This window comes from Rhinoraja longicauda, chromosome 12 (assembly GCF_053455715.1).
Source record: "Rhinoraja longicauda isolate Sanriku21f chromosome 12, sRhiLon1.1, whole genome shotgun sequence".
NCBI classification, from domain to species: domain Eukaryota; kingdom Metazoa; phylum Chordata; class Chondrichthyes; order Rajiformes; family Arhynchobatidae; genus Rhinoraja; species Rhinoraja longicauda.
Genome location: NC_135964.1, coordinates 11,246,847 through 11,268,074, shown reverse-complemented (window position 1 = coordinate 11,268,074; position 21,228 = coordinate 11,246,847). Strand labels below are relative to the sequence as shown.

The 21,228-nt window shown below is 47.4% G+C and overlaps 1 protein-coding gene across 4 annotated transcripts in view; it reads right to left on the bottom strand.

Moving 5' to 3' along the window:
* Window positions 1-517: 517 nt before the first annotated feature.
* Window positions 518-21,228, bottom strand: part of LOC144598494 (E3 ubiquitin-protein ligase DZIP3-like) — a 65,673-nt gene continuing 44,962 nt past the window's right edge. For all 4 annotated transcript variants that reach the window (XM_078408646.1, XM_078408647.1, XM_078408649.1 and 1 more), the window contains 11 exons: window positions 20,446-20,514; window positions 19,168-19,264; window positions 16,810-16,913; window positions 13,123-13,210; window positions 11,841-11,942; window positions 11,571-11,708; window positions 5,614-5,765; window positions 5,026-5,146; window positions 4,848-4,940; window positions 2,181-2,267; window positions 518-1,106 (listed from right to left, as the gene is read on the bottom strand). In XM_078408646.1, the coding sequence (XP_078264772.1) occupies window positions 996-1,106; window positions 2,181-2,267; window positions 4,848-4,940; window positions 5,026-5,146; window positions 5,614-5,765; window positions 11,571-11,708; window positions 11,841-11,942; window positions 13,123-13,210; window positions 16,810-16,913; window positions 19,168-19,264; window positions 20,446-20,514 (1,162 nt within the window). In that variant the 3' untranslated portion in view covers window positions 518-995. The remainder of the gene's footprint in view (window positions 1,107-2,180; window positions 2,268-4,847; window positions 4,941-5,025; window positions 5,147-5,613; window positions 5,766-11,570; window positions 11,709-11,840; window positions 11,943-13,122; window positions 13,211-16,809; window positions 16,914-19,167; window positions 19,265-20,445; window positions 20,515-21,228) is intronic.

The following is a 21,228-nucleotide window of genomic DNA, read 5'->3' as shown; positions in this document are numbered from 1 at the left end:
ATCTTTTCTGAACCCTTTCAAGCTTGACAATATCTTTCTTATAATATGGTGCCCAGAACTGAACACAATATTCGAAATGCGGTCTCACCAACGTCTTATACAACTGCAACACGACCTCTCTGGATGGCGTGGGATTGAAGGTGGCAGAAGTGTTGCTCACCTCTCATCCCTGGTGTGGAAGTCCACGCACTCTGCAGTAATGCTGGCCTCAGCCAGGGAGTGGGCTAATTGATGCTGCTCAGGTGGGCAGAGGTCTCCAGTGGATCTGAGAAGCTGCTTTGATCTTAATGGATGGAAATATCTACAATGCGAAGCCAGGAGTGGTGACAATGCAGGGAGTAGAGGGATAGGGATCATGTGTAGGTAGATCATTGATGGTCTTGGCATCATGTTCATGTTCATTGTGGGCTGAAGGGTCGGTTTTTATGCTGTTATGTTCCATGTTCAATGTATTAGTTAAAATGTAAAATCATTCCAAGACATGTTTCTAAAAAACTCTTTAATATAAATCCTAAATATTTTCCCTCCACCCCTTCTGACAACTTCCATTTCTGCACCATGCACTTCAACATTAACCTATTCTCATACTTTATGATCAGTTTAAAAGCCCTCATAAGCGCACTTAAGAGATGTCTGCAATTTCTACACAAGTTACTCGGGATATATATTTAAAAACTTGAGAAAAATGAATTTCACACACACTGTTTTGCTCTTAAAAGGCATGAACATCCCCCTCGAAGACCAAAGCCCAGCTCTGAATTCCTTCAGCACGTACCACCAAATCTCTCCTCCAGCACCAGTTGTGAGCGAAGCTGTGCCCTTGCTGCTTTCCCAGGTATAACTCTGGCACCGACCTCTTCTCCGCTGGGCAGAGGGCAGGGTGCTGGTCTGGGTCTGTTTCACGTTAGAGGTTTGCCACATGGTGAAGTCGGGTACCAGAAGGTGAATCCAGCCGGCTCGGACCATCCAGCGTATCGGACGGACTCTCTGTGTCCTCACAGTGGAGCGATCTTCCTGCTGGGAAGGTCTGGGAACTCTTGTCGGAGCACAACGTGCAGTCTGCAGGTAGGACAGGTTCTCTGTTCTTTCAGCCACGGGCCAATGCACTGTATGGGGAGATCGATCAATCACTCACTTGTTGCTTTACGTCTGCGACTGAAAGCACTTTGAGGTGTGTGGATGTGGGCTAGGAATGGAAGGGGTCAGTGAAGCACACCTGCTACCGCGTACACCACAACCAATGCTTCACCAGTGCAATGAATCCTTTACAGTGCTGGGGAGAGCTTGATAAGTACATTTCGTGTCCACAAGGATGGGGACATTGCCATCACGGTCTCCGATTCACAAAACTGTGCTGTTGGGCTTGTTTCTGACTGTCACCAGGACATTTATTTGAAGGATGCTGGAAAGCAGCAGAGAAGATTTACAACGATGTTGCCAGGATTCGATAGCCTGAACTATAGGGAGAAAGGGAGAGGTTGGCTGGCCTAGGACTTTGTTCCTTGGTACAGGTGATCTGAAAGAGGTATATCAGATCACGAGGGGACTATCATCTTGGTTGGCCGAGACTAGTTGGGCTGAAGTACCTCTGCCATATGATTCTGACTATCACAAGGTCATTAATATAGATAAACTATAAATGGATTGGTTGGCTTATAATGTACATGTTCCCAAGTTATAGGAGTAGAATTAGGCCATTCGGCCTATCGAATGCAGGGTGCCAATACAACTCTGTGTACATGCCAATCATTTGGGCTGGCACAGTGGGGCAGGGAGCTGTGTATAGTGCCAACCTTGGGAGCTTCGATCGCCCCGACGGATGGTTCGACTGCCCCGACCGCGGGAGAATAAAGAGGAAGAGGATTGGACTTTATTGCCTTCCATCACAGTGAGGAATCCGCTGTGGTGGATGTTTATGTTAACTTTTATGTAGTTGGGTGTCTTGTTGCTTTTTGTTAGTATGGCTGTATGGTAATTCGCATATCACTGTACCTTAATTGGTACACATGACAATAAAAGACCTTTGAAACCTTTGACTGCAGGGGTTTTCCCCGTGGGAGAAGCTGGGGGGGAGGGGGGGGGAGATTGACACCAGATGAGTGGAGATGGCCCATATGATCACAGGTCACAGTTCCTTCAGCAGAACAGTTACGTTACAGAAGTAGATTAGTTTTGACTACCTGGGAGTGGAACTTGTGGGCACACGGTAAAATCAGCATGGCTTCTGTTGTAAGGTCTTCATGGCAGATGACACAGGGATCTTCACTCTAGAAAACAGGAGATCACTGAATTACAACAAGATTCCTGTCCACAATGAATGCGACTTGCTAACCATGCTGTATAGCATCGCAGTTTGGTAGGAAAGGATGACATTCCCAGCTCAGCAGGCCACTTGATAAGTCATTTAGTGAACTTGCTAAGTTAAAGTAAAATTACATTGTTTAATTTATAGATTTGGCACATGGATATGCAGAGAATGGAGAGATATGGATCTCATGCAAGCAGAGATTAGTTGCCATTATTTTATTCACGAAATGCTGGAGTAACTCAGCAGGTCAGGCAGCATCTCGGGAGAGAAGGAATGGGTGACGTTTCGGGTCGAGACCCTTCTTCAGTCTCGACCCGAAACGTCACCCATTCCTTCTCTCCCGAGATGCTGCCTGACCTGCTGAGTTACTCCAGCATTTCGTGAATAAATCGATTTGTACCAGCATCTGCCGTTATTTTCTTAGTTGGCATTATGTTCGGCACAGATGTTGTGGGCCGAATGGCCTGTTCCTGTGCTGTACTATTTTGCAAATAACATTGTTTTGGGAAGAGATGACACACTTACATTAATGCCTAATGTTCACATGCAATAAATGAGCTTTGTGTATTAATCCTGTTAGAAACATTGCTCTTTTATTATTAGTTTTTAGAATCCAAACAGTTGGCTCCTTGTGAGACTTGACAATGGTGAACTTTGAAGTTGGTTGTCTAAGGGCTATTCATTGTCACTGTGTTTAGTTAGATCGTGCATAAAATCTAAACTACTAACTTGCTCCAGTCATACAGCACGGAAACAGGCCCTTCGGCCCAACTCGTCCATGCCGACGAAGCTGCCCTATCCCAAGTACCAAGTGCATGGTCCACGTCGTTCTAATTACCGATATATCCCCTTCCTTCCCTGCCCTCGTCCACCCTAAACTCTGAACTCTCAGCAGTTCCGGTAATAACCGTGGAGAGAGAAACAGTTAATGTTTACCTGAAATATTAACTCTCTCTCTCTGTAGATCTACGTGACCAGATCTCGTCTCAGGCCCCGCTCCTGTTTCCCGCCAGCCCTGACTCCCTGTAGGCCGAAATCCATCTACCTCGGCCTTGTGAATTTTTGAGATTCTTCGTCCTTACACCCAAGAAATTCCTCCGCCTTTTGACATAATTGGGCGGTTCCTTGCTAAGCTGTGATTCACCCTTTCAGTATCTACCTTGGCATGGTCCCTCACAAGCTTCCCTCTCGGTGCCATTATTTATCTTCCTTCTGAGCTCCAATGATTACAGTTTAACTCTTCCTCAGACAACTCTTAGCAAGATACTCATGAACCTTCTCTGAACTCTTTCCAAGCCGAGATATCCTGCTCCAAATGCACATTACACTCCAGGCATGTCCGTCACAACGCCATGTATCATATCATATCATATCATATATATACAGCCGGAAACAGGCCTTTTCGGCCCTCCAAGTCCGTGCCGCCCAGCGATCCCCGTACATTAACACTATCCTACACCCACTAGGGACAATTTTTACATTTACCCAGCCAATTAACCTACATACCTGTACGTCTTTGGAGTGTGGGAGGAAACCGAAGATCTCGGAGAAAACCCACGCAGGTCACAGGGAGAACGTACAAACTCCTTACAGTGCTTCATTCGCTGTAAAGCAGCAACTCTACCGCTGCGCTACCGTGCCGCCCTTTAAGAGGAACCTGAGGGACAACTTTTTCACACAAAGGGTGATGGGTATATGGAACAAGGTGCCAGACGAGGTTGTTGAGGCAGGTACTATAACAATATTTAAAAGACATTTGGACAGGTAGGGTAGGTTTAGAGTCATGCATGAGTTGGGCTGAATGGCCCGTTTCATGCTGTGTAACTATATTTGTGCATTAACTTTGGTTTCATCAACAGTTGGACAATCGAACTCCCATGTTATTTTAGAGTTTAGTTCAGTTTAGTTTATTGTCATGTGTACCGAGGTACAGTGAAAAGCTTTTGTTGCGTGCTAACCAGTCAACGGAAAGCCAACACATGATTACACTCGAGCCATTTACAGTGTATCATGATAAGGGAATATCGTTTAGTGCAAGGTAAAGCCAGCAAAGTCCAATCAAAGATCGTCCGAGGGTCACCTGCTCTCTGGTTGTGGTAGGATGATTCAGTTGCCTGATAACAGCTGGGAAGAAACTGTTCCTGAATCTGGAGGTGTGCGTTTTCACACTTCTATACATTATGCCCGATGGGAGAGGGGAGATTAGCCTTGTTTGCTATGAATTAGACCACAGTTTATTCACCATGTCAATGATCGTATCAAAGTAATTGCTGAAGCTTTGTTCCTAAACAGTATGAATACTACAGTTCCTGGCATCATTCTCCATGAGTGCAGTTCACAGGATTTACACTGCAACCTGTTGTTCCATTCATTCATTCATTTCAGATAATGCATAGAAAAACCACTGGATTGGAGTGCACTGTTTCACATTCAAATTCAAGAGGAATTAAAACGGTACATTTAATAAAAAAGCATGGGATACATTTGTAAAAGTTGCATAAACGTCGTATCAACACATCAGATGTCAAGTGCAGCTTACCAGGGCTGTGGCTCCTTCCCAGAGTTTAACTCCTTGTGTCGATGTACGCCACGCCGATGGCTGAGGGGATTTATTCTGTCCTCTGTTTTTGCTCTGAAAAGCACCGAGACTAAAGATAAATGTCAACTCATGAGAAATAGCTGGCTTATAATATTCACCACCCCTGACACGCGGTTACCTCTGAGAGCCTTGATTCCACTAAGGAAGCGACTCTATGTATAATGTCATCGTAGGTTAACCCGGAGAGGGATCCTCCATTGGATTGGCGAACCTCCTTCAGATACTCAGTTAATGAGTTTCTACAATACAAACATTGTCATTTTTACACATTTGAACATGTACCAATAGCTCGAACCAAAAGAGAAAGCACAACTGGATGAAATTAATTATTACTTTTTTAATTTTTAGTTTAGAGATACAGCACGGAAACATGCCCTTCGGCCCACCGGGTCCGCGCCGACCAGCGATCCCCGCACATTAACACTATCCTACACCCACTAGGGACAATTTTTACATTTACCAAGTCAATTGACCTACAAACCTGTACGTCTTTGGAATGTGAGAGGAAACCGAAGATCTCGGAGAAAACCCACGCAGGTCACGGGGAGAACGTACAAACTCCGTACAGACAGCGCCCGTAGTCAGGATCGAACCCAGGTCTCCGGCGCTGCATTCGCTATGAGGCAGCAACTCTACCGCTGCGCCACCGTGACCGCCCATACTATTGCAAATGTCTGGCTGTAGTAATTCAGCTTCTGATGTTTACCGAGAAAAGTGTGGGTAGGATGTTGAGAGCTTCTCCATGATTCTTTCAAAGCTGTTCTTTGCACGGATCCCTCCAGCAGCGGCCATGTCCTGTGCTGCTCTGCCAGCGTGCCAGGGTGCAGCAGGCGTGGATACTGGGATGGTCGCTTCAATCTGTGCATTGATGGAAACAATGCTTGTGTCAAAGTTAGCACGAGTCATCCAGGTGTGTCAACAAAAACCACTGAAACTATCGCAAATGTGATGCCCCCACACCCTCCAAACCTGCTGCTTCAGAGAGCGCGGTGAAGTAATCCAGGCGGTGTTCCCGACACCACACACTACTTGCAGCAGTAAGTCTCAGAGCCCCACCACACACCAAAGCAGCCGTGACATCTACATCAGTCAAGACCAGAGCATTCAGCTGGTACCAAGGGGGAAGGCATGACTGAGGGCCTGTTCTGACGCACCTAGATTTCGAAGACTGTCACAATCTCAGGGTATAACGGAAAGGAAAATGTCAATGGGACATTCACCTCCTCTGCCTCAGACATCGGAAATGGCAAGGTAACAAGCTCTCAGAGACATACACCGATGAGCCAAAACATTATGACCACTGACAGGTGAAGTGAATAAGAATGATTATCTTGTTACAACGGCACCTGTCAAGGGGTGGGATATATTAGGCGGCAAGTGAACAGTCAGTTCTTGAAGTTGATGTGTTGGATGCAGGAGAAATGGGCAGGAGTAAAGACCTGAGCGACTTTAACGAGGGTCAAATTGTTATGGCCAGACGACTGGGTCAGAGCATCTCTGAAACGGCAAGGCTTGTGGGGTGCTGCTAAAGGATCTGCTGCTTATGCTTTGGTGCCAGATACCCCAGGACACCTTCATGGGTCTTGTAGAGTCCATGCCTCGGCGGGTCGGCGGCACACGGAGGACTAACAGCATATTAGGCAGGTGGTCATAATGTTTTGGCTCATCAGTGCAGAGTGATACAGTGTGGAAACAGGACCTTCAGGAATGTCCCAACCTGCCCACACCAGCCAACATGTCCCAGATACACTAGTCCCACCTGCCTGCGTTTGGTCCATATCTCTCCAAACCTGTCCTATCCATGTACCTGTCAAACTGCTTCTTAAACATAGGAAAGTAGGTGCAGGAGTAGGCCATTCGGCCCTTTGAGCCAGCACCGCCATTCAATGTGATCGTGGCTGATCATCCACAATCAGTACCCCGTTTCTGCCCTCTCCCCATACCCCCTGACTCCACTATCATTAAGAGCTCTATCTAGCTCTCTCTTGAAAGCATCCAAAGAATTAGTCTCAACTGCCTTCTGAGGCAGAGAATTCCACAGATTTACAACTCTCTGAGTGAAAATGTTTTTCCTCATCCCCTTTCTAAATGGCCTACCCCTTATTCTTAAACTGTGGCCCCTGGTTCTGGACTCCCCTAACATCAGGGACATGTTTCCTGCATCTACCCTGTCCAATCCTCTAAGAATTTTCTATGTTTCTATAAGATCCCCTCTCAACCTTCTAAATTCCAGCAAATACAAGCCCAGTTGACCCATTCTTTCATCATATGTCAGTCCTGCCATCCCGGGAATTAACCTGGTGAACTTACGCTGCACTCCCTCAATAGCAAAAATGTCCTTCCACAAATTAGGAGACCAAAATTGCACAGAATACTCCAGGTGCGGTCTCACCAGGGCCCTGTACAACTGCAGTAGGACCTCCATGCTCCTAAATTCAAATACTCTCGCAATGAAGGCCAACATGCCATTAGCTTCCTTCACTGCCTGCTGTACCTGCATGCTTACTTTCAGTGACTGGTGTACAAGCACACTCAGGTCTTGTTGCACCTCCCCTTCTCCTAATCTGACACATTCGGATAATAATCTGCCTTCCTGTTCTTGCCACCAAAGTGGATAACCTCACATTTATCCACATTATACTGTATCTGCCATACTTCTGCCCACTCACCCAACCTATCCAAGTCACCCTGCAGCCTCCTAGCATCCTCCTCTCAGCTCACACTGCCACCCAGCTTTGTGTCATCCGCAAACTTAGAGATGTTACATTTAATTCCCTCGTCTAAATCGTTAATATACATTGTAAACAACTGGGGTTCCAGCACCGAGCCTTGCAGCACCCCACTAGTCACTGCCTGCCATTCTGAAATGGACCCGTTAATTCCTACCTTTGCTTCCAGTCTGCCAACCAGTTCTCTATCCATGTCAATACCCGACCCCTAATACCATGTGCTCTAATTTTGCATCTTAATCTCTTGTGTGGGACCTTATCAAAGGCTTTTTGAAAGTCCAGATTCACCACATCCACTGGCTCTCCCTTATCCATTCTACTTGTTACATCCTCAAAAAAATCCAAAAGATTAGTCAAGCATGATTTCCCCTTCATAAATCCATGCTGACTTTGACCGATCCTGTCACGGCTTTCCAAATGCGCTGCGATAACAATCTTTAATAATCGACTCAAGCATCTTCCCCACTACCGATGTAAGGCTAACTGGTCGAAATTCCTCGTTTTCTCTCTCCCTCCTTTCTTAAAAAGTGGAGTTACATTGGCTACCCTCCAGTCCACAGGAACTGATCCCGAGTGGAGAGAACATTGGAAAATGATCACCAATGCATCCACGATTTCTAGAGCCACCTCCTTGAGTATTCTGGGATGCAGACCATCAGGCCCTGGGGATTTATCTGCCTTCAGTCCCAACAGTTTACCTAACACCATTTTCTGACTAACGTGGAATCCCTTCAGTTTCTCTCTCCCACTGGGATACATTGGGATAGTCCCAGCCTCAACTACCTCTCTAGCAGCTTGTTCCATCCACCCACCACCCTTTGTGTGAAAAAGTTACCCTCAGATTCCTATTAAATCTTTTCCCCTTCACCTTAAACATATGTCCTCTGGTCCTTAATTCCCCTACTCTGGGCAAGAGACTGTGCATCTACCCGGTCTATTCCTCTCATGATTTTATACATGCGTTATTACTGTTCTCCAATTATATTTTACAGGTCATCGAGTCTTACAACGTGGAAACAGGCCCTTCGGCCCAACACGTCCCATCGACACTCGGCCCATATCCCTCTAAACCTGTGTGGAGGTGTGAAGACTTCCAAAATACAATTCTCAAACATCTTCTTCTACCACACTAAAAAGCACAATGAGTGTCCATCTCATTGTATAAGGTTCACTCCTCCTGTAAATACAAGACCATTCGAGTCTGAAGAACATTTGGAAAATTAAATGGATTTACACTTGAATAGCTGCTTTGTCCTAATGGTCATTAAACCTGTTACAGGGAAAAAAATAATAATTTTACAAAGCTGGAAGGATAAATGTGTGTTACCAAGTAAACAAAACAAATGAAATCATTGGAGATTTTCTGGAGTTTACAGCAACAAGAAAACACCCAAATGGTTAGGCGATACCTCACAAAACAGGAAATGGCAGTTCTTAGCAGAGACTAAGCATTTCACCCCAAAGGCATCACAACAAAAGTTCTTGAGGATTGTGTCAAACCGGTCAAACCATCTTCAACTGTTTCATGTATGACTTTCATTCAACCACAGGCTGGATGTTTGCATGCCAATATATTCTGTTTGCACCTGTTCAGCCACTTCCCAGCTTAAACCTACGCCCTCTAGTTGAAGACTCCCCTGCATTGGGAAAAAGACCGCCTGTCCACCTTTATCTCGGCCCCTCATGATTTCACAAAGCTCTACCAAGTGCTGCCCTCAACCTCCTTTGCCCCTGGGTGGGAAAACAGTCCCAATCTATCCAGTCTCCCCTTATAAGTCAAACTTGAATCTTTTCTGCACCCTCTTTACAGAAGTCACTTTATAACATAATAGCTGGACAGAGAAAGCCTTGTAATTAAGGAAAGAGGACATGGCCTCAAGCATCTAGGAGGTCATCAAGTCAGTAAATGTTAAGCAATAATCAAACCGGGTAAAATCATCTTACCAGACTACAGATGTCCTAGGTTGGTCCATGGTTCCATCACGGTCTACATTGGTTTAGACAATAGACAATAGGTGCAGGAGGAGGCCATTCGGCCCTTCGAGCCAGCACCGCCATTCAATGTGATCATGGCTGATCATTCTCAATCAGTACCCCATTCCTGCCTTCTCCCCATACCCCTGACTCCGCTATCCTTATGAGCTCTATCCAGCTCTCTCTTGAATGCATTCAGAGAATTGGCCTCCACTGCCTTCTGAGGCAGAGAATTCCACAGATTCACAACTCTCTGACTGAAAAAGTTTTTCCTCATCTCAGTTCTAAATGGCCTACCTCTTATTCTTAAACTGTGGCCCCTTGTTCTGGACTCCCCCAACATTGGGAACATGTTTCCTGCCTCCAACGTGTCCAACCCCTTAATAATCTTATACGTTTCGATAAGATCTCCTCCCATCCTTCTAAATTCCAGTGTATACAAGCTTAGTCGCTCCAGTCTTTCAACATATGATAGTCCCGCCATTCCGGGAATTAACCTAGTAAACCTACGCTGCACGCCCTCAATAGCAAGAATATCCTTCCTCAAATTTGGAGACCAAAACTGCACACAGTATTCAAGATTCAAGATAGCTTTATTGTCATCCAAATTGGACGAAATTCAGTCACCCACAGTCCAACAACAAAAGCATCAAAATAGGCATTAAAATTACACAACCCCAAAAACACACAAAAAAAGAAACATCCATCAAGAAAACATCCATCACAGTGAATCTCCTCCAGTCCTCTCCTCACTGTGATGGAAGGCCACAATGTCATTTCCCTTCTCCTGCATACCTCTCCCGCGGTCAGGTTGTTGTGGTTGCAGGCCGCGCCCTAGGGCCCTGTACAACTGCAGAAGGACCTCTTTGCTCCTATACTCAACTCCCCTTGTTATGAAGGCCAACATTCCATTGGCTTTCTTCACTGCCTGCTGTACCTGCATGCTTCCTTTCAGTGACTGATGCACTAGGACACCCAGATCTCGTTGTACGTCCCCTGTTCCTAACTTGACACCATTCAGATAATACTCTGCCTTCCTATTCTTACCACCAAAGTGGATAACCTCACACTTATCCACATTAAACTGCATCTGCCCACTCACACAACCTGTCCAAGTCACCCTGCAACCTCATAGCATCTTCCTCACAGTTCACACTACCACCCAGCTTTGTATCATCTGCAAATTTGCTAATGGTGCTTTTAATCCCTTAATCCAAGTCATTAATGTATATTGTAAATAGCTGCGGTCCCAGCACCGAGCCTTGTGGTACCCCACTAGTTACTGCCTGCCATTCTGAAAGGGACCCATTTATCCCCACTCTTTGCTTTCTGTCTGTCAACCAATTTTCTATCCATGTCAGTACCCTACCTCCAATACCATGTGCTCTAATTTTGCCCACTAATCTCCTATGTGGAACCTTGTCAAAGGCTTTCTGAAAGTCAAGGTACGCCACATCCACCGGCTCTCCCCTGTCAATATTCCTGGTTACATCCTCAAAGAATTCCAGAAGATTAGTCAAGCATGATTTCCCCTTCGTAAATCCATGCTGACTCGGAACAATCCTGTTACTACTATCCAAATGCTCCGCAATTTTGTCTTTTATAATTGACTCCAGCATCTTCTCCACCACTGATGTCAGACTAACTGGTCTATAATTTCCCGTTTTCTCTCTCGCTCCTTTCTTAAAAAGTGGGACAACATTAGCTACCCTCCAATCCACAGGAACTGCACCTGAATCTATAGAACATTGCATGTCTCAGCATGTCCTAGTTTCATGGTTCTGTCACTGTCTACACTGGTTCCTCAGCATGTCCTAGTTTGGTTCATGGTTCCGTTGTGGTCTACACTGGTTCCTGAGCATGTCCTAGTTTCATGGTTCTGTCACTGTCTACACTGGTTCCTGAGCATGTCCTAGTTTCATGGTTCTGTCACTGTCTACACTGGTTCCTCAGTACACACCTGTTCCCGTCCGGTTGCAGAGGCCTCAGGCTGTCCTCCCACAATGGTGGGCCTTCCATTGCCTGAGTCGGTCTGTCCAGACCCAGCCCGAAAATAGTTGGCTTTGGCTTGTAAATGTTGGTCCAGGAAATGCTTCATCTAAAAGTAACAAAACACCACTTGAGGTTTCACAAAAACTGTGGGCACAGGTAAATAAAAAATGATTTTAGGGCAAGATAAATCCTGCAGTATATAGACTGTGGTGTAATGAATGACAGCGGCAGAACGTACCACTGCATCGGGATGGGGAGGTGGTGGTGGGATCTTTACTTGTGGAAGCATGTTCAGCTTTGTCCCACTCTTCAACCAACCTATCTGCTCATCAAACTGGCTCTAAGAATGAGGAGAAAAGGTGCAATGATTACAAATTAAACAAAGACAGATCATTGTAACTCTGCATTGGCATTTTCTGTTCAATCAATGAACATAGAACGTGGAAACAGAGCCTTCGGCCCAACTTGCCCACACCGACCAACTAGTCCCACTTTCCAGCGTTTGGCCCATATCCCTCTGAACCTGTTCCATTTGTGTACCTGTCTAATTGCTTCTTAAACATTGCAATAGTCCCTGCCTCAACTACCTCCTCCAGCAGCTCGTTCCATACACCCACCACTCTGTGTGCAAAAGTTACCCCTCAGATTTCTATAAAATCTTTCCCCCTTCACCTTGAACCTCGGGTTTTAGTTTTAGGGCCCTGGTGGTGCAGTGTTAGAGTCGTTCTCTTACAACGCCAGGGACCCGGGCTCCATCCTGATTACGGGTGCTGTCTGTACGGAGTTTGTACGTTCTCCCTGTGGGTTTTCTCCGAGATCATCAGTTTCCTTCCACACTCCAAAGACGTTCAGGTTTGTAGGCTAATTGGCTTGGTGTATGTGTAAATTATCCCGAGAGTGTGCAGGATAGTGTTAATGATCACTGGTCGTTACGGACTCAGTGGGCCAAAGGACCTGTTTCTCTAAACACGGTGTCTCTAAACTAAACTAAAACCTCTGCCCTCTGCTTCTCGACTCCCCTGCTCTAGGCAAGAGATTTTGCACGTCAACCCTCTCGATTCCTCTCATGATATTATACACCTCTACATAAAACAATTTTTTTAGTTTGCATGAATTTCTTCTCTCACACCAAGGATTTCACTTAACCTTTTAAGAAAATAAACGTTTGAGAAGGATGTGTTGAATGAAAGCACAATTGTACTGGGTTTGAACGAGGTCCTCTCACACTTTGTTGCACTCCAGTCGCCCATAATTCACGCACCCGGAGGACATGACGAAGATGCCACAGGTATCGGATCGTCCACAACTTCACCACCCATGGCTTCACAAAGAATGTACAATCCTGGCACAAACGTTGGCAGAATGGGGAATTCACTGCCAGACTCACTCCCTCCAAAAACTTAAGCCCAAGTACAATTCAAAGGTACAAAATATATCAAAGCTTTTAAAATAGACCCATATTGATCCCAAGCCAAACCTGGGTGTTTATAATGAACCTAAACAGAAAACATTAATCTCACCTTTGTAAAATCAATCTTATTTCTGATATCGGCCACGATTGCTTGCCATCCATCAGCTTTTGCACAGGCAGAAGCTGAGTCGGGACTCCTAGCAAGCAAAAGACAATGCGTTTTGTTAGATACAAGGTTCTAGTGCTTTGTGAGGATCCACCGAGCTCTCGTTGGAAGGGGAAAGTGGTCCTTTAACGATATATTCAGAGTTCAGCAAAACAAGAGAATCGTAGAAAATGGGGTTGTCTCTCACCAATGTAATTGTCACTGAGACAGCGCAGACAGTTGCATCACCTTAAAAGGGAATGAAGACGTTTCACTGAGAGTGTCAGCATCACTCATTCATCACCTGCCATTCTCTCCTCACACACTGAGGCAGCAGCCAGGTGGCACCAGGATGATGTATTGGGGAGAGCAGTAGACACAGGCAGATCCTCCAACAGTATTGTCAACGGGCCAGAACAAGGTAATGTCTAATATTTACCAGCAATGGAGAATATTTCTTGCACCGATGACTAAATGAGGTGCCAGGGCGGGACTTTATTTCACTACTAGACCAAGTGGACCCGTTGGGTGCATTCCTCGTAGAGGGGGGCAGGGAAGGGGAGAGGGTGTGACTGAGAGGGTGAGCCCTGGACCAGCAGGGATGGATTTACGAAGGGGAAATCATGCTTGACAAATCTACTGGAATTTTTTGAGGATGTAACTAGGAAAATTGACAGGGGAGAGTCGGTGGATGTGGTGTACCTCGACTTTCAGAAAGCCTTCGACAAGGTCCCACATAGGAGATTAGTGGGCAAAATTAGAGCACATGGTATTGGGGGTAGGGTACTGACATGGATAGAAAATTGGTTGACAGACAGAAAGCAAAGAGTGGGGATAAATGGGTCCTTTTCGGAATGGCAGGCAGTGACCAGTGGGGTACCGCAAGGTTCGGTGCTGGGACCCCAGCTATTTACGATATACATTAATGACTTAGATGAAGGGATTAAAAGTACCATTAGCAAATTTGCAGATGATACTAAGCTGGGGGGTAGTGTGAATTGTGAGGAAGATGCAATAAGGCTGCAGGGTGACTTGGACGGGTTGTGTGAGTGGGCGGATACATGGCAGATGCAGTTTAATGTAGATAAGTGTGAGGTTATTCACTTTGGAAGTAAGAATAGAAAGGCAGATTATTATCTGAATGGTGTCAAGTTAGGAAGAGGGGATGTTCAACGAGATCTGGGTGTCCTAGTGCATCAGTCACTGAAAGGAAGCATGCAGGTACAGCAGGCAGTGAAGAAAGCCAATGGAATGTTGGCCTTCATAACAAGTGGAGTTGAGTATAGGAGCAAAGAGGTCCTTCTACAGTTGTACCGGGCCCTGGTGAGACCGCACCTGGAGTACTGTGTGCAGTTTTGGTCTCCAAATTTGAGGAAGGATATTCTTGCTATTGAGGGCGTGCAGCGTAGGTTCACTAGGTTAATTCCCGGAATGGCGGGACTGTCGTATGTTGAAAGGCTGGAGCAATTAGGCTTGTATACACTGGAATTTAGAAGGATGAGGGGGGATCTTATTGAAACATATAAGATAATTAGGGGATTGGACACATTAGAGGCAGGAAACATGTTCCCAATGTTGGGGGAGTCCAGAACAAGGGGCCACAGTTTAAGAATAAGGGGTAGGCCATTTAGAACGGAGATGAGGAAGAACTTTTTCAGTCAGAGAGTGGTGAAGGTGTGGAATTCTCTGCCTCAGAAGGCAGTGGAGGCCAGTTCGTTGGATGCTTTCAAGAGAGAGCTGGATAGAGCTCTTAAGGATAGCGGAGTGAGGGGGTATGGGGAGAAGGCAGGAACGGGGTACCGATTGAGAGTGATCAGCCATGATCGCATTGAATGGCGGTGCTGGCTCGAAGGGCTGAATGGCCTACTCCTGCACCTATTGTCTATTGTCTATAAAGTCTCTCCTGTATTGGTGTAGCACCCCCCCCCGCACTCAATCCCTCTTATGCCCCCTCCTGACCCACTCCATCCCCCCTACCCCACCCCCACTTGTCCCTCCCCTGCCCCCACCCCCCCAGCCCTGCCTCTACCCCCATTCCCCGCTCCCCACCCCTATTCCCCCCTCCTGACCCCCACCCCCCCTCTCCTGCCCCCTACTGTCCCCCTTCCCCCCCACGCCCACTGCCCCTCCCCCCCACCCGCACTGCCCCCCCTCCTCCACCTCCCCACCCCCACTCTCCCCTACCCCCTCCCTCCACACTCACTATCCCCCACCTCCCCCCACCCCCACTCTCCCCTTCCTCCCCCCACTCCCACTCTCCCCCTCCTCCCCCCACCCCCACTCTCCCCGACCCCCACCCCCTCTCCCCGACCCCCTCCCTCCACACCCACTATCTCCCACCTCCCCCACTCACCCCGACCCCCACTCTCCCCGACCCCCTCCACCCACTCTCCCCCTCCTCCCCCCACCCCCACTCTCCCCTTCCTACTCCCACCCCCACTCATCCCCTACACCCACCCCCACCCTCCCCTCCACCCACTCGGCCACCACGCCCACTCCCCTCCGTGGAGCCGTTGGGTGCGCAAGGCACTTACCAGTGCCCATGCGTTCAACGCTGATTGCCGACGTGCGAGTCTCTGCCGGGGCGGGACGAGAGGCGAGGTGAGAGGTGAAGTGGGAGAGGGGGGAGGGACCGACTGAGCACGGGCGGGCGGCGGCGCTGCCGGCGGCCATCTTGTTTTGGCGAGTGAGGAGCAAATGAAGCGGAACGTGGAGCTTTGAGACGTCAGATGCTGAGGAGTTTCAGGAAATGGGTTAGAAAGTGATTTTTTTTAACTTTAAAATGTCTGTAGCTTTAAAAATGTAGCTTCAATTTGAATGAGTAGTTACATAATATGCCCAGGATAATGGAGACCGACAGACAGACAGAGTTTCTGAAAGGACGTCTTTTATCGCATTCATATTTTCGCTGCAATTCAGTGTCAATTCTGCGAATTATTTTTCTCTCCAGTGTTAATTTCACTAGTTTCCACAACAATCTGCAAATAGTTGTTTTTTTAACCTATTTGATTCCTCCTTCACTGCACGAGCTGCTAGATCAGTAATTGCCACTCTGGGTATGGGTGATGGGCAGACCTGAGTCCCAGTAGCTGTGTGCTCCACAATACACAGTCCGTGTTGATGATGGCATCTCCGTGTGAGGAACATAGATACGGAGTGCCACGTTCCTCAGCAACAACAGAGAAAATGCTGGGGGCCAAATCCCAGCAGGTCAGGAAAGAGAAACAGCCAATGTTTAAGGTCCAACACCCTTCATGGAACAGCGTTTTCTGATGTGTGTTTCAGGTTTCCAACATCTGCAGTTGAGGTTAGGAGTTCCTCGCTGGGGAAAGTGGGGGCTCCGTTTCCCCACCTGTCAGTGTACTGCACATGGGAACATGCACCGCTAACACCTGGCCCTCACAACCACACACTACCAGCCTCAGAGGCCCTGCATTCAACTCCATGTAACCCTGGAAAAGGCGGCACAAAGTGTATGTGTGTAAATAGCGATGACATTTCTGTACCAGCCTGAACCAGGTGAATCACACACTCCATGTAATTCTGTATAACAAGTCCCGGCGTGGAAGTGTGTAAATAGTGATGACATTACTGTAGGTGCAGGTGAGTGCATCCACCTCTATGTTAGGTGGGTTGTGCCACTCCACTCACCTGGCCATGTTTGCCTCTGCTGCCCTGAGCTGCCCCGTACAGTCCCGCTCTGCCTGCTGCAGTTGGAAGAGGCCGTTGTCCCGCAAACACTCCTGGAACAGCACCTGGAAACACAGTCCGTAACAATATACGCACTTATCCGCATTTCATTAAACTCCCTTGAGGTGGTCTCGGTGAATTTTGTACCACAAGATTCTGCTGCACTATACACTTGAGTGTATTTTCACCAGTGAGTGGAATACACTGAATGTGCGACAACTCTGAGGGAAAGACGAGGGCTTTGTTTACTGTCGGCAAGAGCAACAATGACTGCAAGAAGGCAGCAGCTAACTCACAGCCCTGGGCTGCACAGGTCAGACTGCGCAGAGTAAAAACCACACGCATCATAGCTCTCTGCACCTATACTCAGACAACGGAACCTGCAACGAGGAGGGAGTGCAGTTAAGAGGGAAATCAGGGGGGCAAAGAGAGGACGTGATAGATAAGATGAGGGAAAATCTACAGGCACATCAAGAGCACAAGGGTAACAAGGGAGAAAATGGACACCAAATGCTGGTCAGGCAGCATCTTTGGAGAAGGAATGGGTAACGTTTCGGTTCGAGACCCTTCTTCAGACTGAGCGTCAGGGGAGAGGGAGACTAGAGATATGGGTAAGGTGACAGAAAGGGTCACGACCCGAAACGTCACCCATTCCTTCTCTCCGGAGACGCTGCCTGTCCCGCTGAGTTATTGCAGCATTTTGTGTCTATCTTCGGTGTAAACCAGCATCTGAAGCTCCTTCCTGCACAAGGGAGAGAAGGCCCCCCCCTAATGGTCAACATGGTCATCTGTGTGTGGAACTACAAGAGGAGTGGGGTGTTAAATTAATGCTTCTCTGTGCATTAACAATGTGGATTCTTAAGGAGGACTATTCGCACGGTAGCGCAGCGGTAGAGTTGCTGCTTTACAGCGAATGCAGCGCCGGAGACTCAGGTTCGATCCTGACTACGGGTGCTGCACTGTAAGGAGTTTGTACGTTCTCCCCGTGACCTGCGTGGGTTTTCTCCGAGATCTTCGGTTTCCTCCCACACTCCAAAGACGTACAGGTATGTAGGTTAATTGGCTGGGTAAATGTAAAAATTGTCCCTAGTGGGTGTAGGATAGTGTTAATGTGCGGGGATCACTGGGCGGCACGGACTTGGTGGGCCGAAAAGGCCTGTTTCCGGCTGTATATATATGATGATATGATATGATATTCTCTACCAGGTGCTGGGCCAGGTGTTAAATGATGATTTCTCCTCTCTGTTAACTGAGGAGAAGATGATGGAAGAAAAGGGACTGAGGGAAATGAGTGATGATGTGTTGGACCAAAGTACCAAATCAACATGTCAGAACTTCAGCATATTATTAAAAGAATTTACACTAAAAATTGTACCAATATAAATTTCTATGCCAAATGATTTGAGACTTTGTCTGGATTGTTAAAAGCAATCTCCCAACCTTGTTCCTTGCTTCTGGTGACTGGGGCGAATCATCATCCTAAAAGCTGCTTAAACTGTTCTCGGGCCTGACCGATTAGTTTAATTAATAAATTCTATTATGTAAACTTTGATGTCCTAGCAATAAAAGGGATCATTTAAAATTCAAGAGCAGAAAAATAAAAATTCCAAAAACGTATGTCGTTTTATTTATTAGCTTTTTAAGAGATGAGGGGGGCGGGTGACAGCGGTAGAGCTGCTGCCTTACAGCGCCAGGGACAGGCTCCATCCTGACTTCATGTGCTGTCTGTGTGGAGTATGTACGTTCTCCCCGTGACCGCTATGGTTTTCTCGGAGTGCTCCGGTTTCCTCTCACACTCCAAAGACGTGCACGTTTGTAGGTTCATTGGCTTGTGTACATTGTAAATTGTCCCGAGTGTGTGTGGGATAGTGCTAGTGTACGGGGTGATGGCTGGTCGGTGCGGACTCGGTGCCAAAGGGCCTGTTTCTGCGCTGTAGCTCTAAAGTCTAAAGGTGTTCTCTACCTCAGAAGGCAGTGGAGGCCAATTCTCTGAATGCATTCAAGACAGAGCTAGATAGAGCTTTTAAGGATAGCGGAGTCAGGGGGTATGGGGAGAAGGCAGGAACAGGGTACTGATTGAGAATGATCAGCCATGATCACATTGAATGGCGGTGTTGACTCGAAGGGCCGAATGGCCTCTTCCTGCACCTATTGTCTATTGTCGGTCGCAGTGCTGGCGTGTACTGTCTCACATGAAGCTGTGTCAAAAAACTACATCACAACCGGATTTACACTGATCACTGTACCCACAAACATCAGAGTTAGTGTGTAACGGTTGGATCAGGTCCCACCGCGTACCCGGATACGCCGGGCGTTTACCTCAGCAGCCACTGCACGCTTGGTTGCCTCCACCAACTTGACAATGTTTTTTGCAGACACGTCTTCCAGCTTAGCTTTATCCTTGTTCCACAGAGACCTGCCCAAGGACAACAGAATCACATCACAAACTCAACCAGCATCCTGTGGAAGCTCTAATACGCTCATGGTGCCAGGATTCAATCCAAGTGCAGTTAGTTTCATTGAGCTTTGGTGCAGAACCGTTTCTAAGCAAACAAATGCTGCTGAATGTCGAGTTACATCTGAACCTCAGACGGATGAGAAGTTGGAAAAGAGATGAAGTGCCCATTCGGACAATGCTTTCTGTTGTGGGCGAGATGGCGGCTCGGTGATTCCCCACAAATGGCACACCGCAGTCTCCCTGCTGTCGAGGAGCTGCCTCGGTAAACTGCCTGCTCCCTTTCACAAGGTGCACTGGCCAAAACGAGATGCAAAATCTACCAGAGAGCAATGCTGAACTACTATCAATAGACAATAGACAATAAGTGCAGGAGTAGGCCATTCAGCCCTTCGAGCCAGCACCGCCATTCAATGCGATCATGGCTGATCACTCTCAATCAGTACCCCGTTCCTGCCTTCTCCCCATACCCCCTCACTCCGCTATCCTTAAGAGCTCTATCCAGCTCTCTCTTGAAAGCATCCAACGAACTGGCCTCCACTGCCTTCTGAGGCAGAGAATTCCACACCTTCACCACTCTGACTGAAAAAGTTCTTCCTCATCTCCGTTCTAAATGGCCTACCCCTTATTCTTAAACTGTGGCCCCTTGTTCTGGACTCCCCCAACATTGGGAACATGTTTCCTGCCTCTAATGTGTCCAATCCCCTAATTATCTTATATGTTTCAATAAGATCCCCCCTCATCCTTCTAAATTCCAGTGTATACAAGCCCAATCGCTCATTGGTGACCGTTGGACTATCCTTGATTGGACTTTGCTGGCTTTACCTTGCACTAGACGTTATTCCCTTATTATGTATCCGTACACTGTAAATGGCTCGATTGTAATCGTGTATTGTCTTTCTGCTGACTGGATAGCACGCAACAAAAGCTGTTCACTGTACCTCGGTACACGTGACAATAAACTAAACTGATAAGGCATTGCGTTATTCCCTGCATACCCACGTGCCTGACTAAATGCCTCTGCTGCCATCACACCTCCTGGCAGCACATTCCAGGCACCCATCACCACGTGTACCAGCACATCTCCTTTAAACGATCCGCCTCTGACCACAGAACTATGCCTTGACATCCGGTGAACATACCTTTCACTTGCAAACTGTGCAGTTATTTTCTTTATTTCCTCTTCTTTCCTTTGAAGTTGTTGCTTTAATCTAAGGACCAAAGTGAAAATGTCACTGAAGCAACTCATTTGCAGACACAAACCGCAGATGCTGGAATCTTGAGTAAGCACAAAGTGCTGGAGGAACTCAGCAGGTCAGGCAGTATCTGTGGAGGCAAATGGACAGGCAATGCTTCGGGGTCAGGACATCAGTCTGAAGCAGGGTCCTGACCCAAAACGCGTCCGTCTATTTCCCTCCACAGATGCTACCTGATCCACTGAGTTGCTCCAGCAAGTGCACTATGTTAATCAATGGCAGCCTCACCAACAGTTGGTCTGTCTTTTCAACTTCTTTTGTTATTTTAGTGTGTTTTTAAACGTTTGTTTTCAATGTTCTCTGGTTTGTTTTATGTGTGGGGGTGGGGTTCAGGGAAACCTTTTTTTCAATCTCTTACCTTGCCGGAGATGCGATTTTTCCGTATTGTATCTCCGGTCGCTCTGCGGCCTAAAACATCATGGAGTTGGAGGCCTTGCTGGGACTGACTGAGCCCCCCCCCCCGTGGGGCCAGTGGACGTACCATCAGAGCTGATCCCTTGCCTGGGATTGACGTTCCAACTGCTGGGTCTACGGGCCTTAACATCGAGGAGCTCGCAGTCTCGGGAAGAGCCGATGTTCGGGAGCTCCGACCCCGCCCCGGGAGTTCGATCGCCCGGCGCAGGGAGCAGAGACCACCCCCCCCCCGGCGTGGGAATGAGATCGCCCCTG